Here is a 19,166-nt window from a genome sequence, read left to right as displayed (position 1 = left end):
ATTCAAGCCTGCCTTTTCCTGAAAGCTGGGAAGCTGGTGAATTTAGCACTGCAAACCCTTTGTTGATGCCAATTTCAGGTGAAAAAAACACAAGCCTTCTTCTGCAGCCATGTTTTCCAATTGTTTTAAAAAAACGAAATTGTTACTGTATTTTGGCTAATTTCTTGGTCTCCTTCAGGGGAATCCACAAAGTCTGGATAACTCTAGAATCCCTAGGATGTTGGAAAAAAAGGACGCAAATTTGGCATTGGTAGCTTATGTGGACAAAAAGTTATGAGGGCCTAAGCGAGAACTATTCCAAATAGGCAAAAAATAGGCCTGGCACAGGAGGGGGAAAAGGCCTGGCAGCGAAGGGGTTAAATGTACTCCAGGTCCCTGTTTGAGTAAGTCAAGCACACCACATAACCACTCATTAGTACTGCAACACACTCCCATAGAACATTGGAGGTAGGTACCCCATAGGAATTAATATTAATTAATATATTAATTAAATACAATTATTCAACACCAACACACACAGGTATCCACATAGATGCTGTTTAATGTTAAAATTATTATAGTAAACATAGTATTTAATATTTTTTCTAAAAATGTAAATCAGTTCTATACATAACTTCATAAATGTTGATGCACATTAATCAGAAATTAATAAATACTGCAGATGTGAATTTTTTAGAAAGGATTTTTAATAAATAGTATTTATAAAATAAATATATTTTCATTTATTAAATATTTAATACACTTTTAAGTTAATGTGCTGTAACATTGTTTATGTCCTTGGTTTAGGATAAATATTTTAAATTATTTTGCATTAATATTTTACTTGAAAATATTTTATTTATATATTAAACTTTATTATTTTTCTTTATACTTTACCTAAGGTAGATCTATGTCCTTGTGGTGGTGATCTCCACCTACCTGTAAGCAGTACCTTTACTCTTGAAAAGTTGTCTCCATTCCGTTTTCAGACAGAAAAGACGTGCAAGTCTACAAACAGGAGTTACTTTAGACTCTGAAATGGTGAGTAGCAAGCAATAGTAAAGTTACTCCTAGATGTAAGAGTAAATTTACATAAGTAAATCTGCCTTTTTGGGTAGGCCCCATTGTATTCACCGCAGAAATGTATCAAATTAATTTAGTTCCACTAAGATACAATCTTGGGGCCTGCAAGTTGCAGAGATCTTTGCAGTCGGTGCTCTACCAAGTGAGCTAATGTACCAGTTATTATCTGTGCTGCACCTCAGATGCTACCTGTTCTGTATCTGATAAACTGTTTCTTTAATTATTTTGCTTGTTATGCATCAACAATAAGGCCCTCATTCTGAGAGTGCAGCAATCCCGTATTGGTATTCACACACCTGGAATCACTGATACAGTGGGTAATATAAATTTTAGGATGTAGAATTATACAATATCCCAGCTTGCAACCGGAGATACTTAAATAATGCAGACCCCTTGTGAATGGCTCAGAATGCAGGAATGGAGGATTGCAAGGGGTGGCAAACTTCCATCCCTGCATTTGCTTGCCCAAACAAAAAGTGGTTCAGTCCATTAAAGAGGTAAGTGCTGCTTTAAAAACAGTTTCCTGTGTGGGAATGCATAGAGGTAGAGGAGAACGTAGTAGTCCTACGACCTACAATCCTAGCTTCCCTGAGGCCACCAGCATGATCTCAACTCAGGTGTTGGTAACTGATTAATGGTTTGTGCCCACAAGTGCAGTCACAAACCAGAAATTCATGCCTTTCCAAATTGCAAATAGGAGAAGAAATGCTCATTTCATTCCCCCTCCTATTTGCAATTCTGTAAGGGCTGCAAAAGCCCTTATACATTGTGAAAAACTATTTTGCAGTTGCAAACCCAGCGATTTTGTAAGACATGGGTGTGAACTGCAAAAAGTGCTTTGTTCATCTTGTGTTAAGTTCTTATTCATTCGTTGCGATTAAGAGTCAGACCCAGACATGAGTATGAATGCAGGCTTCTAAACACATTTGATTAAGCCCAAAGTCTAGGGGCAAGGAGCTGAATGTCCACTCATATGAATCGAATGACCACATGGCTCCATGGACACCATGTGCCCTATTCACAAAGCAACATTACAAATGTTGATTTACTCATGTGTAAATCTAGTCCTGTAACTAGGTGTAAGTCTGCACTTTTCGCTTTTTACTATTCCGGAGTGTAAATGTACACCTATGAGCATGCTTACATTTCTCCATTACAAGTAAATTAAGTGGTGGAAACACCTAAAGCAGAATTTATGAGTGTAAAGTTAATATTTGTAACCTTTCACACATAGGCAGAGACCTCCATTCCTGGGCAAATATCTCTCCATTGTAAAGTAAAGTAAAAATAATAACTGTTTTTTTCCCTTTGAAAATATAAAAAATATTTTAATGTAAAATAAAAACCATTTTTACAAAAATGATAATTAATATCCTTGAACTATTAAAATGTTACAGCACATTACCCCATCAAGTAAAATGTCTACTAAATAACAATTTGGCCCTGTGACCAACCCTATGCTGTGCGACCGTGCATATCGAGGGTTGGATGCCAGCGAAGTACTGGGCGCATGGTGATGAACATCTTACTTGATGTTAAAGAAAATTTAAATTCACTGAAAAAAACGAAGTTTAAAGAGATGTTGTAGTTAGGAATTGTAATAAAATGTTCCTCTACATTTAGAAAACCTCAGAAATGTACTGAAAAAAAACAAAGGTTAAAGGAATGTTACAATTAGGTGAAAACCAGTGCCATAAAGTAATTATAACTCATGCCCTCGCCATGCACTGCTAATTACCTCTCATATTACATCATTCATAACATGCTCTGACATGATTCGTGCCCGCCATGCAGTCTTGTCATGAATGATGTCATGTAAGGTGTTACAGTCATGTAATTAACAATGTCATAGAACATGTCATGAGTGATATATAAGTGAATTAGCAGTGCATGGCGAGGGTGCAAGTTATAATTATCTCTAGTAACTGTAACCCAGGCCCTAAAATAACTATAACTGGTGCATTGCAGTGGTTTTGTTAGTTTAAAAAGGTATGTTTAAACTGAATTTTTCACCTCACTATAACATCCTTTTAACCAGTGTTTTTTAGTGAGTTTCTTAGGTTTATTATTGCAAAGTAAGCACGTTTCTTATAAGTCTTTTTCTCCTTTCTCCATTTCCTGCCTTTATCTCTCTTGCACTTGGTCAAATTCAGTTGATAAAAAATAGTCCACGATACCTGCAACCACCAGCGCAAATGTACCACTGTGTCCTACTCAACCTGGGGGCCTTGCTGTTTTGTGAGGTGTTCTGAGGACATTATTCAGGTTCAATTCACATAGCGTTTATCTGGAAGTTATGTATTAAGTCACACTTCTAGGAAAAAGACTGTAAACATGGCCAAGCATCACAGGGGCCTTAAGTACACTGTGCCAGGCACACCAGATTTTTGTGTTATGAGTCTGGCTACAGATTGCAAAATGTTAGGTTCAAACAGCATAGAGATCCCACCTATCACACTGCTTATAACTTCTTTTTACAATATTTATTACATTTTTATCTGTGGTACAGTGTGCATAAAAAATGAAGCATTAGAAATGCAGGTACAACTGTGTGCTCTTTTAATCGGGGTAAGATAGGTATGTTGCACATAACCTAATTGAATTAATTTGAATTTATTACCGGAGATCCCCTTTATTATAGCCATTTGTCGTCCTCCATTCACTGTCAGTGAGCTTCCCCCTAGACTGTCACTCCAAGCTGTTCTGGCTATGAGCTTCTTTTTAGTTTGGTCTGTCTTGGGGGCTTTATACATGCAGGGCACCAAATAGCCACACCACACTGATCATACTTAATAGGATGTTGTCAACTTTCACAGTTTAAATCCTATCCCATTAGATATAGTGTGTTGTGTTGGTGACTGAGACATAGGCAAATGTGTACATGCGCACAGATAAGCCTTGTTAAATTTATAAGAATTCACTGTAGATCGGGCTCTTTCAACAGTCAAATTCACTGTGACCTGCTTGTGGTTTCCAAACACTTAAGGGTGGATCAGGACTGGATAAAGAGGTGCTGGTCTTGGCTGCCTAGCCATTGCCTCCTCCCTTCAGATTACTGGAGCAACTCCCCTGCCATTCACTACTCTTACATCACCATGAAAATAAGGTGTACTGTAGATGTGCACCCAAAATCATCCCATATGTAAACCTTTGCTGCGATAATAGGCGAGTATATTGATGTTTTCTGTCAATGAGTCATCTGAATGAACTGAGATCGGTGGTTTATTCGAGGTGGTGAGTGTCTCCAACACTTATTTTTGGGGTCTAGGAGTTATTTTTCGGCATCAGACATTTGGAGGATATGAAGTTCCGTGCCCACTGGGGACCAGAACCCTCTGATATTGACCTCTCCCAATGCCCACTCCAACCCAGAGACGATACATTCATCACTACAGTGATCATTAGATTGGATAGGGAATTAGCCTGCTGCAAGTTAGGTTAAAGTCCAAAAGCCACCACAGATGGTCCTGGGCTGTTTCCTTTCAGATGCAGATGTCCAAGTTTCAACCCAGATGCTGCACACACTGCAGGCCCACATGAGCAATAGGCACCTGGGGCAAGCAGGATGCTTGAAGCCGCTAGGCTAAGGAGCCTCAGAGCCATCCATTCAAAAACCAGGGAATGACCCTGAAACATCTGGATTATATCCTAAATAAATATCCGGGACCATCTGTGGGGGTGCAAAAGCCTTGAATGCCACTGTGACCAGGATGTCATTAATAAAGGAGTCATCTGTTTAGGTTGCAGGAGTACTTAAGCTCGTTAAAAAAGATCCCAAGGATGACAGAAAGGTGAAAGTCGACTACAGGGGGCCTTTAACTGATCATGGCCTCCCACCTTTGGCAGTCTGTTTTTGCAGTCCAGGAATAGAAATATCCCCTGCCTTCAAAGATGGGCCGTGACAAGCATCATTACCTTCATGAACACTTGTGGGGCTGAGGTGAGGCCAAATGGTAGAACGGCTAATTGGTATTGCTCCAACCGGACCACAAACCAAAGGAAATGTCCGTCACACTACACGACAGGCACTTGAAAGTATGCATCATGCATACCCAAATAAATCATCCAGGCAGAAAGAACCTAGGACAAAGTCAACATCTTGAACCTGTTCTTCGGCAGGAAGATGCAGAATTGGTCTCAAAACACCATCTTTTTCGTGACCAAAAAAGGCATAACTAGAACCCCATGGCACTCTTTGCCTCCTGCAGTCTGAACTAAAACAGGTGTACTATGAGAGGGAGAGGATGTAAAGGGGTAAGTGCAGCCTTGTTGAGCAATTTGTAGCCCCCACGTATCTAAAGTAAGAGCACACCAGCCTAGCAGGACCCCATACTGGATGTGGATGACCATGGGAGAGGTAATCAAAGCAGTGAGGCAGCATCTGTGGCAGTTGAAGAGGAAAAAGATTGCTGTACTTAGTGATGACCACAGCACCTGACACCACTGTATCCTCTTGAGCCATGAAAACTCTGTGCTGCCTGGTGCACGGGTAATCAATGTTACTTTTGGCAGCAAGAGAGAGTCGGAGAGTATCCACTATATTTTCAGCACTGGTGATGGCATTGATGGGCTGGTGAAAGCAGATAAAATTATTAAGCCATAATGTGACTGAAATCAAAATGTTCCACAGTAAAGTCAAACTTTTCCGAAAAAGCTTGGAACTTTCAAATGGCATATACATAGGAGATGCTTGCATGTTGCCTGATAGTCCCGTTCGTATCCAGGCATGACATCTAATCACAACACTGGTGCCCATGGCCCAACCCACACAGTCAGCCGTGTCGCCAGCCCGCAAAACATACTTTACTGCATCCTGCCAGTCTTGGATTGTCTGTGTAAAGGAGTTGCTGAATTCTTCATGGGACAGCGTGGCAAATGGCATGCGTACCGATCGAGGAAACAAACAAAAAGTATTCAAGGAGCTCAGGGCTTCAATAGTACAAGAAAAGACTCTCTTCCCAAACACATCAATACATTAGGATTCCCTGCCCAGCAGCACAATAGGGAATGCGATGAATGCTGCATCATACAGTGTTGAGTCATAAAAGCAGATGTCCGGGGAGAGGCCTATTATGCCTTGCCACCAGATGACTACATGAGGGGCCAGAACACGGCTTATTCCATGTTGCCATTAAAATGTCTGTCTGGGCCCCATTAGAGGACAGTAAGATCTGATGCAAAGGCTGTATGATCTCCATCAACAGAGTTGCTTCAGTCCCAATAGAAGGTAGTTGAAGGTCCAAAAAGCTTGCGGCTCTGTGGACTGCTGCCACAATGGAGGTACACTCTTCAGTGAAGGGCCACGTTGGCATGGGGGCCATTTTGTATCAGGAAGGTGTCTAGGCTATTGGCATTCTGCACATCTACATATAAGCAATCATCAGTTTAGGGAGGAAGGAGCTCCTTCTCATCATGCACAACATTTTTGATTCCTTGAATGACATTAGAATCTAATACAAACGAGGCTTCTAGCATACAATTATATCAGGGTCAATGAACAGACTGGGGTTCATCCAAAATGGGGCAATGCACCTTGGTAATTTCATAGCAGGACATAAACTGATGCTGGTTCCGGATTAAAAATGGGTGTTATCGGATGAGGTGCTGGTGCTACTTGAGTTGGTGTCATTGCCAGAGCTGTTGGAACTGACTGGTCTCTGGCACCAGTGTGGAGGCGTTGACCAGCACCAGCCAGGAGCTGGATGGCAGGCCAATGGGATAAGTTTGCCCCAGAGCAGGACTGCCTGGCAAAAGCCTGGCTGGGTTCCTCTGTGGCTCCATGGGGCCTGAAGACACTTGAGAGGGAGCCAGCTACTTACCTTGCATCTTGCTTTTAGCAACATATATAGCTTCACCTTCTGCTCCCTGATTGCCTTTGGGTGCATGGTGCCTTTGTCACACAACTTTGAGTCATACCTTGCCCCTAGTCACCATAAGCAGACCGTGTGTTTCTGTGACCATCATCTGCTTCCTGCAGTAAAAGTACGGTTTGAAGCCTGTGGTTTTTGAAGGGGGCAATTCCATAGCACACTGTCAGAGAAAATGCAATTTTAGCATCAGTGGGAACAGACAAACTTGGGAGTGGACCTCTGGATTCGTGCTGAAAGTAGTGGAAACAAAGGTGCTGGTGCCATTTGAGTGGGGTGGGGCATTTATACGGCTCTGTGTAGTCACTTTTAGAGGTAGTACAAGGTCGACAAGGAGTCAGATGGCACCACTTTCTGGCATGCAGAAGAAGTTGCTATGAAAAAATTCCGAATCCCGTTTAGTGACTGGGAACATTCATAAGGTGAGGAATGTGCAGTTATGTGCGGTTACAAGTATCCATTAGAATGACATAAGACCTTGGCTACATCTTTAGAACATTATATAGCCAACGTCCTACAATAGGGGACCCAAGAGATCACAGAGGGTTCCTGCTCAAGCCTCTTTGGAAAAATGAGACAGGGAGTCCTGGAAGGCTCTTCCTTTTGTTTCCCCTTCCATGTTCCTTTGACACTTCAATTAAGCATAACCAATTCCTTCTATTCTATCCAAATCTAACAAAACACGCTCTGCAGAAAACCCCCAGAGTCTAATTCCTTCCCGTTAAGTTCATCCCTAATTATACAGCCCTACCCATGTCATCAAAGCCTAAAATTGTGACATACATTTGTATGTTTAAGGATCATTGGGACCCGAGGACTGTGCTCTGTAGAATCAGCACCATTGTCTTCCCCCAAAATGCAGAAGTTGATTTTGTTGAAATGCTACCGCCTTACACTGCTGCCTCATAAGTAAGACACCATTCTTTTACTTTCAGGATTTTTTTGCCAGATTTGAAAGCACGTAATAGTCAGTTAGTCTTCAAACTTCATGGAGAAGAGTTGTTTTGCCTTAAACTTGGCTTAACACTTACGTGGTAAGGAATGATTCTGAGTATGCTTCCAAGCGGAAACTTAGAAAAGTCAATTTTCCCCGAGATTGGCTCGATGCGTCCGTGTTCTTGAGTCATTCCCACAAGCCTGAAAGAAAAGAGAACATCACTTATCTATCTGGAGATCAGTGCAACTCCTGCATGCTCTCAGCAATTCCTAACATCTAACGGAGGACATACAGGAATTCATGGGTGTAGGGAAAACTCAGAGAATGGCCAATATTTGCACGCTTGTTCTCCATTGCAACTACCATGTGGAGGAGAAGGAAGGGAAAGACGGATAAAGGGTGTATGCAGGGAAGAGGTGATGAAAACAAGAGCAGATATTTGCCTTGATGCTCGCTATTCTATTCCAAGGTAGCTGGGACATAGGACCTCATTCTTAACACGGCGGGATACACCGCTGACAACCGTGCTGACAGTCGACAGACCACCAGTGGCAGCAGGAAGCACCCTGCCATATAATGACGCTTGGAGCCTTACCGCCATTTATGGCGGTGAGGGTCACCAGGCACCATGCTTGCGGTCAGTGGTGAGGGTGGATGCTGCTCCACCCTCACTCCCACATTAGCCAGACACTGTCACGCCTATAATGATGCAATCATAGGTGTGGCAGTGTGTGGAGACACGGCGATGCCGGCGGAGCAGCATCCTAGGAGCCTGTTCCCTTGCAGAGCAGCGCCACGGAACAGGTAAGTGCTGCCGAAAGGGAAGGGGGGGAAGGGGGTGTGTGTTGAGTGAGTCAGTGCACGGGGGTGCGTGTGTATTTGGGAAGGGGGGATGTGTGTCTGCCTGTATGAATGCGTGTGTGTATGTATAGATATCGGTGCATGTGTCTATGGAAGGAGGTGGGGAGTGTGGATGTGTCAGTGTGTGTGAATGAGTGTGGGTCGGAGGGTGTGGATGCAGGCATGTGTATTTGGGGGTTGGGGAGGGGCTACAGGGAGATCAGGGGGAGGAGGGGAGGATTTAGGATTTCGTGGTTCGGGGGAGGAGGGGTGTCCAAGGGCTTGAGAGGAGGGGGGCATTTGGGGGTTGTGGCAGTGTGGAGGGGGCCTAGCGTGTCACATACTGGTGACAGGAATGAGTATTCCTGTCACCAGTATGCTTTCCGCCAGGGATTACCTGGCGGGGTATCTCGCCAGGAAATCCCTGGTGGAAATGGGATCATTATCCCACTGGCAGTCTAGGCTCGACTGCCGGATCGACGGTGGCTACCTTCGTCCCGGCGGTTGATTCAGGGCTGGTGGTGGGTGGTAGGGAACTGCCTGCATTGCAGCCAGTTCACTACTGTCATCCTTATATGGCGATCGTGCACCGCCATGCTGTCGGTGGTAATTACCGCCACCACAGGTGGAGTGGTCTTTCCTGCCTTGATCAAAATGACCACCATAGTCTTGCAGTTCCTGAAAAGCTGAAAGCCTGAAGTAGTCAACAAGAGGCAGACCAACTAGTTGAGGTGCAACATGATCACTCACCTAAGGAGCAACGATTGAGGATTTCAGAGAAACATTTGCAATTCAGCCTGGAGCTCTGTGAGATGCAAATGACTGCATTTTATTTGATGTACTAAATCTGTTTCCTTTGCTTGGGAATGTGGGGTCTCTTGGTGTCTTAAGGGTATCAGCCAGGTATATGGGATGGGAAGAGCATGGGGAGTTACGAAGAACAATGGAAATGAGAACTTCCAATTGCATGCCAGAGGACAGGGGGACAGCTGTAATCATTCTGGGGTGCTCGTATGGCACAACGGATGGAGGTTTGTTTCATTCCAATACTTAATGGGAAGGCCAGTAGGGAGACTTCCCTAGTGCAGTGCAGTACACGTGATTAAATCATGCCCCAGCACACTTGTATCTCTGTGAGTGGAAGGCAACCTTTGGCACTGCGGAGAGTTGTTAGTTGATAGGGCTGCATGAGCCTGATGAAGTAGTCATGCTGCACCAGTGTAGGGATATTCACTAGGGTGAGAAATGTAAATTTCATTTGTTGATTAATTGGCAGCCACAGCAACTTTTTTTGTTGGGGACATTACTGCAATTTTACTTCAGGATCTAGATAAGGCGGTCTTCGTGATACTAGAATCACAGCACTGTAGTGTGTCTTGAATGAAAGCTCAGTGTGAATGTTATCACAGTAACTGAAGTATGCCAAAACAGCTAAGATCATAGTGATCTTTTACGAACTATCTTCGTTATCCTGTTGCATGTTTGTCACTTCTAGAAGAATATTTATGCCAGATGTTTCAATAGGGAGATGGCAGTGCTTATTTTGTAAAGACAAATGTTTGCAGGAATGTAGAAAAATTATCTTAAGAGCCTGTCACCAGTGCTGTTGAATGTCGTGGTTTCCGAATATCAAGCTGACTAATCTCAATTTGACTTTATGCCACTCTTTTTCATCAATCTACATTTGCTGTCATTTAATCTCACTTTTTTTAAAACCATTATTATGTCCCACAACTGATTCCCAATACAGGTTATGACAACCATTAAAACAACTCAATACCGACCCCCCCATTATAAGTGCCCATATTTTCCCCCATATGTTGAACCCATTTGCTTCACAAATACCATACTTTGTTGAATTCCTCTGGGTACCCCTAATGTATATTTAGGCCATTTCCTCAGGCAGTGGGCACCAGTTCATATTCCTTGCCCATGTGCCAGAATTTGGTGGAGTCGGGGCACCCCAGAGGCAGATTATGTCTCCATTAGCCATGACCAGGAAAATGTTACACCACAGGAGGGAGTATTTAGGTGTTGTTAGTCCTCCATATTTCCTCAGCATTGCCAGCACAGGGGTGAGGTGGATGTCTTCAGCAGTGACATATTTCATCTGTTGGAGCACCCTGAAACAGAGGGGTTGAATCCATGGGCACTCCCATAATGTGTACTGGTGTCCTGTATGTCCCCATCCTCTCAAGCCACTGGCTTCTACTTATTTTGGCCACTGGCGTGGTCTTCTCCTTGTGTAGTATGCCCAGTGGAGAACCTTAAGTTGCACTAGTCAAAACCCTGCCCTTATAGCCACTTCCCTGGGATGCCTCTCCCCAATTTGCATCCTTCAGGAGTCCCAAGCCTCATTTCCACCATTCCCTCAAGGTGTTGAGAGGGGCCACCCCGTGCTTCAAAGGTCTTTTATATATTTGTGAGACAGCATGGTCAAGAAACGGGGTTGCTAATACTCTGAAGTCAGGTAGGGATTCCTTCTCTACTTCCCGTAAGTATGCCTTGCAATTTGCAAGAGCAAAAAGAACAGATGATGGACAGAATGCTGAACAATGCACACATTCACCCCCAGTCACAAAGATCTGAGTTTATTCCATCGTTTTTTAGCCCACCACACCACCCCACCCCAGTTTAGACCCAGCCATATGCAAATAATCCTTGACCCTGCTCCCCATAGGAATAGCCCAGCCTGAACTGCCAAGCCAGGTCCTCCCTTGACTGGAAATCAGCCTTGTGGGGCCGGTTTCAAGGTATCAGCCCTCATCAGCCAGGCTAGCTTGTATTCAGTAGCGCAGTGAGCACAGGACACACGTCTGGGCATACCCTTCCCACTTAGGGCGACAAAATCAAAAAGAACAGATGATGGACGGAATGCCGAACAATGCACTGGGGGTGAATGTTTGTATTGTTAAGCCACTGTGCCACCCAGTTAAATATCCCTTTAAACAAGTCTCAGGACTGCCACTGCAGAGCCAGTGTGTGCTGTTTCACTATCAATTTGACTTGGCATATAAAACCCCTTGCCAAGACTTAAACCCCCATTTTATTACATATATGTCACCTCGAAGGTAGGCCCTAGGGAGCCCATAAGGCAGGGTGCTATGTAACTAAAAGGTAGGACATGAACGTTTTTTGTTTCACGTGTCCTGGTAATGAAAGACTCTAAAAGTTGTTGTTCACCACTGTGAGGCCTACTCGCATCTTAGCCAGAATTAGGAATTCCTTACTTTACTTTTAAGCTCTAATTCCTGATCAGAAAGGAGTAGCTGCATTATGTTTCATATCATTGCAATGGTAATGATAACTCCTCTTTACGGGTAAAGTCGAATTTAACATTACTATTTTAGAAATGCCACTTTTAGAAAGTGGGCATTTCTCTGCTCTTACAGTTCTGTGTGCCTGCATCCTGTACTCAATAAATGTCTGGGGTGGGTGACAGCAACAATATGTGCATTCCCTCTAGACAGCCATAAACACAGGAAGGCTAGATGTGTCTGAGCACTCACCTGCATGCATCTGCATTCTGATGGCTCTTCAAGGGCAGGAAGGGTGGAGGGGAGTGGACACACCTAAATAGGGAGTGCCTGTCCTCACACAAAGGGTTGATTACCCCCTACTGATAGTCTGGAACCCGGACTGAGGAAGAAAGGACCTCTGTGCACTTCAAAGCCCTTCTTTGAAGTCACCACCACTTCAAAGACATATTTGGGTATAAGAACTGGGTCTCTGTGCCTACCAAATCAGTAAACTACCGGACCTGTGAAGAACTCTGCCAGGAGTAATGACTGTGTTACGAGGAGTGACACACTGCTGGACTGCTTTCCAAAAAGGACTGCTCTCTGCTTTGATGAGTAATCCTCCTGCCAACTGATCTCTTCCCGGCTGAGAAAGGACTGTACTCCTCTCATCTGAACCCAGACTGCCTCCAGACTGCCTCCACAGGCTTGTTGGTTTGCCCCCTGTTCTCCTACAGTCTCAGGGACATAAAAGACTGTCTGCAACCAGCAACTTAGCTTTGTCTGCTATAAGTTCTGCTCTGGTGACTTGTTATAGTTCCCCTGAAACACACAATGCACAAGCACATAGTTTCTGTTTTTCCCCTACAGGTAGCTGAGTGTGGTGATGCAAAGCGTTATAAAGTCTGATCTGGATCCGATCTGGAGAAAGAACAAATATTGATAAAGTAGCACAAATAAAATGATCACACATGCTGATGTGAGCTCAAATCTGGGAAGGTGGGTAGGGCACATGTGAATCTACAGCATTACAAGCTGTAACATTTTACGTCTGCATGGTTATATGCTGTGCATATATTGAAATGTGGTACCCAATCATAAGGAAGTGATTTGTAAGCAGCAGCAGGAGTCATATAGAACAATATTTTATGTACAGTTTGTCTGACCTGTGGCTCTTATTGGGCATGAATGTCTGCACACTAATGATTAGTAAATGAGTGGACAGACAGCAAATATTTTCAAATTTGCTACTCTGTTGTCTAAGGGAATATTACTTAAAAAGTCACTGTGGCCCCATTCTTGCCAGTAGAAGGTGCCTTAGGTGCTGGATATAATGCGCATTTACCTATGGCATAACAAATTAGATGAATTGTAAAATGCATTGCAGTCTGGCCCGCTTTTAAATTTGGTTTGCCAAGGTGTGGCAAAGCAAACAGAACAAACCTTTGCTTGTTTCCTTCTGATGGAATTGGTATGATGAACACAGTGCATAATGTAGTGGTGGTAATCTACAAGGGATTACCTGCTAAAACGAATCTGTAACGGTTTTAATAAAAAGGAATTTTAAAGATGTGCTGCTGTTTTCTGTTCAGCAAGTAGGCAGATTTTGCGGCCAGGAGTACACATACTAAAGAATAAGTAAGACCTGATTTTTGGAGACACAACAAATAACTAATAATATTTTGTACTCCGACCATCAAGGACTGTATGTTTATATTGTTATAGCAGTGAACATATCGCTTCAATTTAGCTACATAACATGCGTGTGTGGTAGGTTTTCTACCCTCTTTCACAATGTGTATGCATTTTTCAGAAATTGGTAAACACCCAAGTTCTAGGACTTCAAGTACCAGTCGCATGGCTGAGCACCCTGAGGTTAGGGTGCTGTACCTGTGTTTAATGTGAGCACATCAGGGCACAGTTGGAACTTCTTGTGAAGGTGTGTGAACATCCATCATGTAGCAAGAGTCATGGCTGTCGAACCTAGAGGGAGGTATGAGGATCAACATCTTTGTTGCTTGCTGCATTTTCCTCATGATATATGGGATCACTGTTGTGGGTGGTAAACGTATCCAAACATTCCTGACCAGTTGGCATTTTGCATACTTGTGTGTGGCAAACAGGGTGACTGCTGGTGTGCTACAACATTGTAAGTAATGATTAAGTCCCTGGGTGTTGCTCTCCCCCACGTGTGTTTGCTGATGACTCCTGCTGAGGAGATTTGTAATGTTGTTGTTCACCACTGTGAAGTGTTAAACCAAAAGGAATACTTGATGCAGAATAATCCAATGCCAAATTGCTTGAACAACTGTGATGAGCAAGTGCTCCCATTTTTCGTTCTATGGTGGCCATGTTGCTAGTTTGACGAGTACTAACTTGTTGTGAATTCACTTCTGAAAGTCTCAAAGAGCTAGATGTACTGCCATCAGCTCCAGCACTCTGATGTGCAGGAGATGCTTTTACAGGGACCACAGTTCCTGGATTGCGAGGTCACCAACTGAGAAAGTCACTGTATTGATGGTCACTGTTAGAAATGGGGTCTTTGGTTGGCAGTCAGGTTACCCCCTGTCCAAGCAAGAACCCTCACTCTAGTCAGGGTAAAGGAGAATCACACTCAGTTAACCCCTGCTCACCCTCTGGGTAGCTTGGCACAAGCAGGTAGGCTTAACTTCAGAGACCAGGTGTAAAGTACTTGTACCAACACACAGGAATATAGTAAAAAAAATTTTTTAAAAAAATCACTTAACACAGGTTTAGAATAACAGCCAATATTTATCTAAACAAAACAAGACCAGAACGACAAACATCCGACATACCCAAGTCAAGCTATGAATTTTTAAAGATTAAACTAAAAAATGGCGCTTAGAAACACAAAATGCTTCGATGAGGTGATAACACGGCGCCGTGACAAAGTTGTTTCCAACAATCTGATGCCAATGGCGCTGGGTACGGAGTCACGCAGACCCCCAGGTACAGTACGTTAGTAAACTGAGAACAAGTCGGTGCGCAAAGTTGGGGATCGAGGCGTCGGTGGATCTGAGGCAGCGTTGGTTCCGGTGCTGCGGGCGAAGGAGCAGAGGCATCACGTCCTTGCTGCTGAGTGGTGGAGGTGTTGGTGCGAGCATTGATTCTGCGCACTTCGGGCAGCGTTGGTCACAATGTGGTGCGGCGACTTCCACGGAGTTGCAGCCTTCGGCGGACTGCAGCGGTGTCAGGCCTGGGGGGGTCGTCGCAATCCAACAAGGACTATGGAACCGGTTGCAGGTGGCGTCACGGGATTCGGCAGCGGCATCGGTCCAGAGTCGTCCGAAGTCGGTTTTCTTGGATTTTCACCAGCTTCTCCTTTCAAGGGCTCAGGGACTGGATAGGGCACCAATTGTCAGGGCAGGAGTCTAGGCAGAGAGTCCAGTTGCTGGTAGGGGAAGTCTTTGATGGCCCTGAGACTTCGGAACAGGGGGCAAGCTCAGTCCAAGCCCTTGGAGATTCTCCTCAAGCAGGAATATACCACAAAGTCCAATCTTTGTCGCCCTTCGCAGGCAGAAGCAGCAACTGCAGGATTGCCCAAAAAAGCACAGTCACGGGCAGGGGCAGCACTTCTCCCCAACTCTATTTCTTGGCAGAGGTTCCTCTTGATTCCAGAAGTGATCTAATTTTCAGGGATTTGGGGTGCTCTTCTTATACCCCTTTCTGCCTTTGAAGTATGCCTACTTCAAAGGAAAGTTTGTGAGATCCTGCATTGCCCAGGCCAGGCCCCAGACACACACCAGGTGGTTGGAGACTGCATTGTGTGAGGGCAGGTACAAGCCTCTCAGGTGTGAGTGACCACTCCTCTCCTCCCTCCCAGCACAGATGGCTCATCAGGATATGCAGGCTACACCCCAGTTCCCTTTGTGTCACTGTCTGGACAGTGGCGTAAACAGCCCAACTGTCAAACTGACCCAGACAGGGAATCCACAAACAGGCAGAGTAACAGAATGGTTTATGCAGGAAAAGACCCACTAGTAGCATTTGATTTACAGGCCCTGGGCACCTCTAGTGCACTGTACTAGGGACTTACTAGTAAATCAGATATGCCAATCATGGAAAGCCAATTTCCACATACATTTTACATAGCACTGGATAGCAGTGGTAAAGTGCCCAGAGTGACAAAAACAGCAAAAACAGAGTCCAGCACACATCAACAACCTGGGAAACAAAGGCAAAAAGTTAGGGGAGACCATGCCAAAGATGCGTAGTATAACAGTCACCTATAGATGTGGGTCAAAAACGACCAGCCTACCAACTTTGCTTGTTCTACCCATGCAGTCTGTGCTGAAATCTTGGCTCTACCAACATTAGATCTTCCAATTTCCTAGACGCCTTCGACCATGACCTGAAGAGACATTACTGATGAGGATGCATGTATAACCTAACATTAGGAAGTAATACAACAGGCAGTCATCCTTCCCGAGAGCTGCATATAAAGGTAAACAATTTTTGGTGCACCATGAATCTATTGTTGCTCTAGTAAGCTTTGCCTGTAACTGCTTGAGTGTGGCCTCTATGAATGTTTTCAAGACATTGGTAAGACTTTTTGACATTACCTGCAAACCTCTACTTGTGGAGGTGCAGGAGTGCTACTTTTGGACGAATGTTCATCTTTACCACCAAGTGCCCATGTACAGAAACATATGACTTTGGTTGTGAACAAGATGTACTGTTACTACTCCTAGACATTTTTTAAAGACCTCTGGGCCATAGTGTCTCCAAAGGGTAGGATGTAGACTTGGTAATGAACTACACTTACCACAAACCTGAGTTACTTTTAGTGAGCTGGAAAGAAGAGGATGTGGAAGGTGGCATTCGTGAAGTCAAGGGCCACAATGTAGTATCCCCACCTACAGCAGGCTAATAGGTCGTCATTTTGAAGTGATTGGACAAAGGACTGGTTTGAAGTGATTGGACAAGCACCAACTGCAATATTTTGTTCTTTTCGGGGATGAGGCAGTACACAGCATATACCCCTTGTCCTATGAGCTGGAACATCTTCTGTGGCATCTTTGAGAAGGAGGGTTTCTAAGAACAGCCTGAGACGATCCTTGCTGATGCTGTAAGGAACGGGTGGTAACTTGGATGAAAGAGTGAAAAACTCTAGGCAACAACTGTGAGGGATGCTGGAAAAAAAACATCAAGCCAAGGTTAAACTCTGCCACTGGGGAGGATATAACCACTGATGTCCACCAAGAGGTGCTAAATGGTGGGGAGGAACAAAAATGCTGCTCACTGCTTACATGGCAGAGGTGCCTCTACCTTGGGCTTCTGCTCTCCCCACTCTTCCCCGCAGCTGATATGAATACAGTTTTAGGCGTGGGCAAGGCAGCGATGGGGATGCTCTCTGTGAGGCTGTGCTGAGCCAGAGCACCTGTTAGGGCACACAGAGGCTCCAGAAGCAGAAACTATGCCATGCTGTGTACTGGTGTGTATGTGTGGTACCTACTTTGACATGCCAAGTCTTGGACCGTGCTGTTGGTGTTGCTATGTGCGTTTCTATGCCCACTTGCTCATGGCGTCTCTTTAATATCTATATAACCACATCTCTGCCGATGGAAGTTGTGACACCCTAAAATAATCTAATGGCACAGCAATATACATTAAGTCCAACAAGATCAACCATTATGTCCTGAAATAGGGCCTTCCCTCGCTCAGTATCTTCCTGTTCTAGTCGAGGATCACTTAAACATGATAGTTCTGGACAATTTTCAACAAATGCTCCACAGCACCCAGTTGGTTGCCTTCACCACCAAGCAAGAAACATAGCTAGAACTACTGATAGTTATTACACAAAATATATAATGTAATCTGTAAAAATGTTGATTTAGAGGCTGGTGGGCTGCCATACAAGCCATCTAATTGGCACATTAGCTCTGATCCATGCCTCTGAATGGCAATCACCATAGTAAGTTCATCGGCCTAACCACAGCTTTCTTTAATGAGAAACGAGAGGCTTACAGGAAATATCAGAAGTTCAATTTGTATTTGTTGCCCTTTTTCAACATTACCTTCCTCTCTTCAGATCTGCCCTGGGAGATTGAGAGCACCAGAAGGACCTTCTGCAGGTGATTCCAGATAAGAGATTTAGCAGTGCACATGTAAAGTAGGAACAGCTAAAGAGCACAGCTCAGCCAAACGAGCCGAGAACCACAACAGAAGAGATTGGGAAATAACATTCCAGGAATTATGGAACCATGATCTGTACTCTCCATTTCTGCCCCTAAAAAGTGGCCACACAACATGATGTAGGAAAGGGATAGAACAGTCCACAATAAATCAAGCTATCTCAACAAACAAGCTTGCATTCTGAAAGGTTTCTTTTCCCGTTCTTGTTTAGCAGCGGCCTTCCAAAGACCAATTGCATTCATACTTACTTCAGGTCAGGATGGCCCTCAATGATGGCGTAACCTGACTGCAGCTTCCCGAGGCTGTGAAGGCTAAGCCCTGTCCAGCCACAGTCCACCAGCAGCTGGTTGCGATGCGGATAGTGGCCAATCACTCTGGTCAGCACCCGTACGGCAATGTCATCCTTCTTGCAGCTGCCAATCAGCATTTGCTGTGCATCTACGGAGGCAGGAGAGAGTGCACATCTATTAACAACTATTACAATAAAATAAAATAAATGAGCAAAAAAGACAGACACTGGAAGAAATTCAGAGTGTGTAGGTGGAAAGCCCAGCATTGCGCCTCATGCTCTTCCACCAGCACCCCATCCCAATTATGCCAATTTTATACTCTTCCACAGAGGAGCTCCCCAGACTGTGCAAAGCTGGTACCCGGAGCTGTAAGCATCTCTTAAGGGTAGCATGTGAAGACATGAGCTGAAAAAACATATATGGCTATAACTTAGAAAACACTGAATGCCACAATATTTTCCATTCATATATATCTCTATTCAAAATTCTGATGTGCATATAAAAGCACAAACAAGCACATGGTCCAGATATGTTGCAATGCGTTAGAAAGAGAACTTAACCTAAAAGGTGGAAAGTGGGATGTTCAGGATATAGGAATTTAAAACAGGACATATTTTTTGGAGTTAAATATTTATGCATGATAGATCTTTTGGACAACAGATGTTTTCCAGTCTATGTTTTGCAGCCTACATTTTGGCATGGAAGCCTTCCTTCTACAAATTGGCTATAAAATGGAACACACTGCCCCGTTTACAAATGGGCATTCCGCAGTGAG

At 44.1% G+C, this 19,166-nt stretch overlaps 1 protein-coding gene across 2 annotated transcripts in view; it reads right to left on the bottom strand.

Annotated features, from left to right (window-relative positions):
- LOC138261681 (D-serine dehydratase-like) overlaps positions 1-19,166 on the bottom strand; it is a 496,726-nt gene that overhangs the window by 13,496 nt on the left and 464,064 nt on the right. For both annotated transcript variants that reach the window (XM_069210927.1, XM_069210928.1), the window contains exons 6-7: positions 18,350-18,539; positions 7,961-8,066 (exon numbers count right to left, since the gene is read on the bottom strand). In XM_069210927.1, coding sequence (XP_069067028.1) covers positions 7,961-8,066; positions 18,350-18,539 — 296 coding nt within the window. The remainder of the gene's footprint in view (positions 1-7,960; positions 8,067-18,349; positions 18,540-19,166) is intronic.

The sequence above is a fragment of the Pleurodeles waltl genome, chromosome 10, assembly GCF_031143425.1.
Source record: "Pleurodeles waltl isolate 20211129_DDA chromosome 10, aPleWal1.hap1.20221129, whole genome shotgun sequence".
NCBI lineage: Eukaryota > Metazoa > Chordata > Amphibia > Caudata > Salamandridae > Pleurodeles > Pleurodeles waltl.
This window is presented reverse-complemented; position numbering and strand designations above follow the sequence as displayed.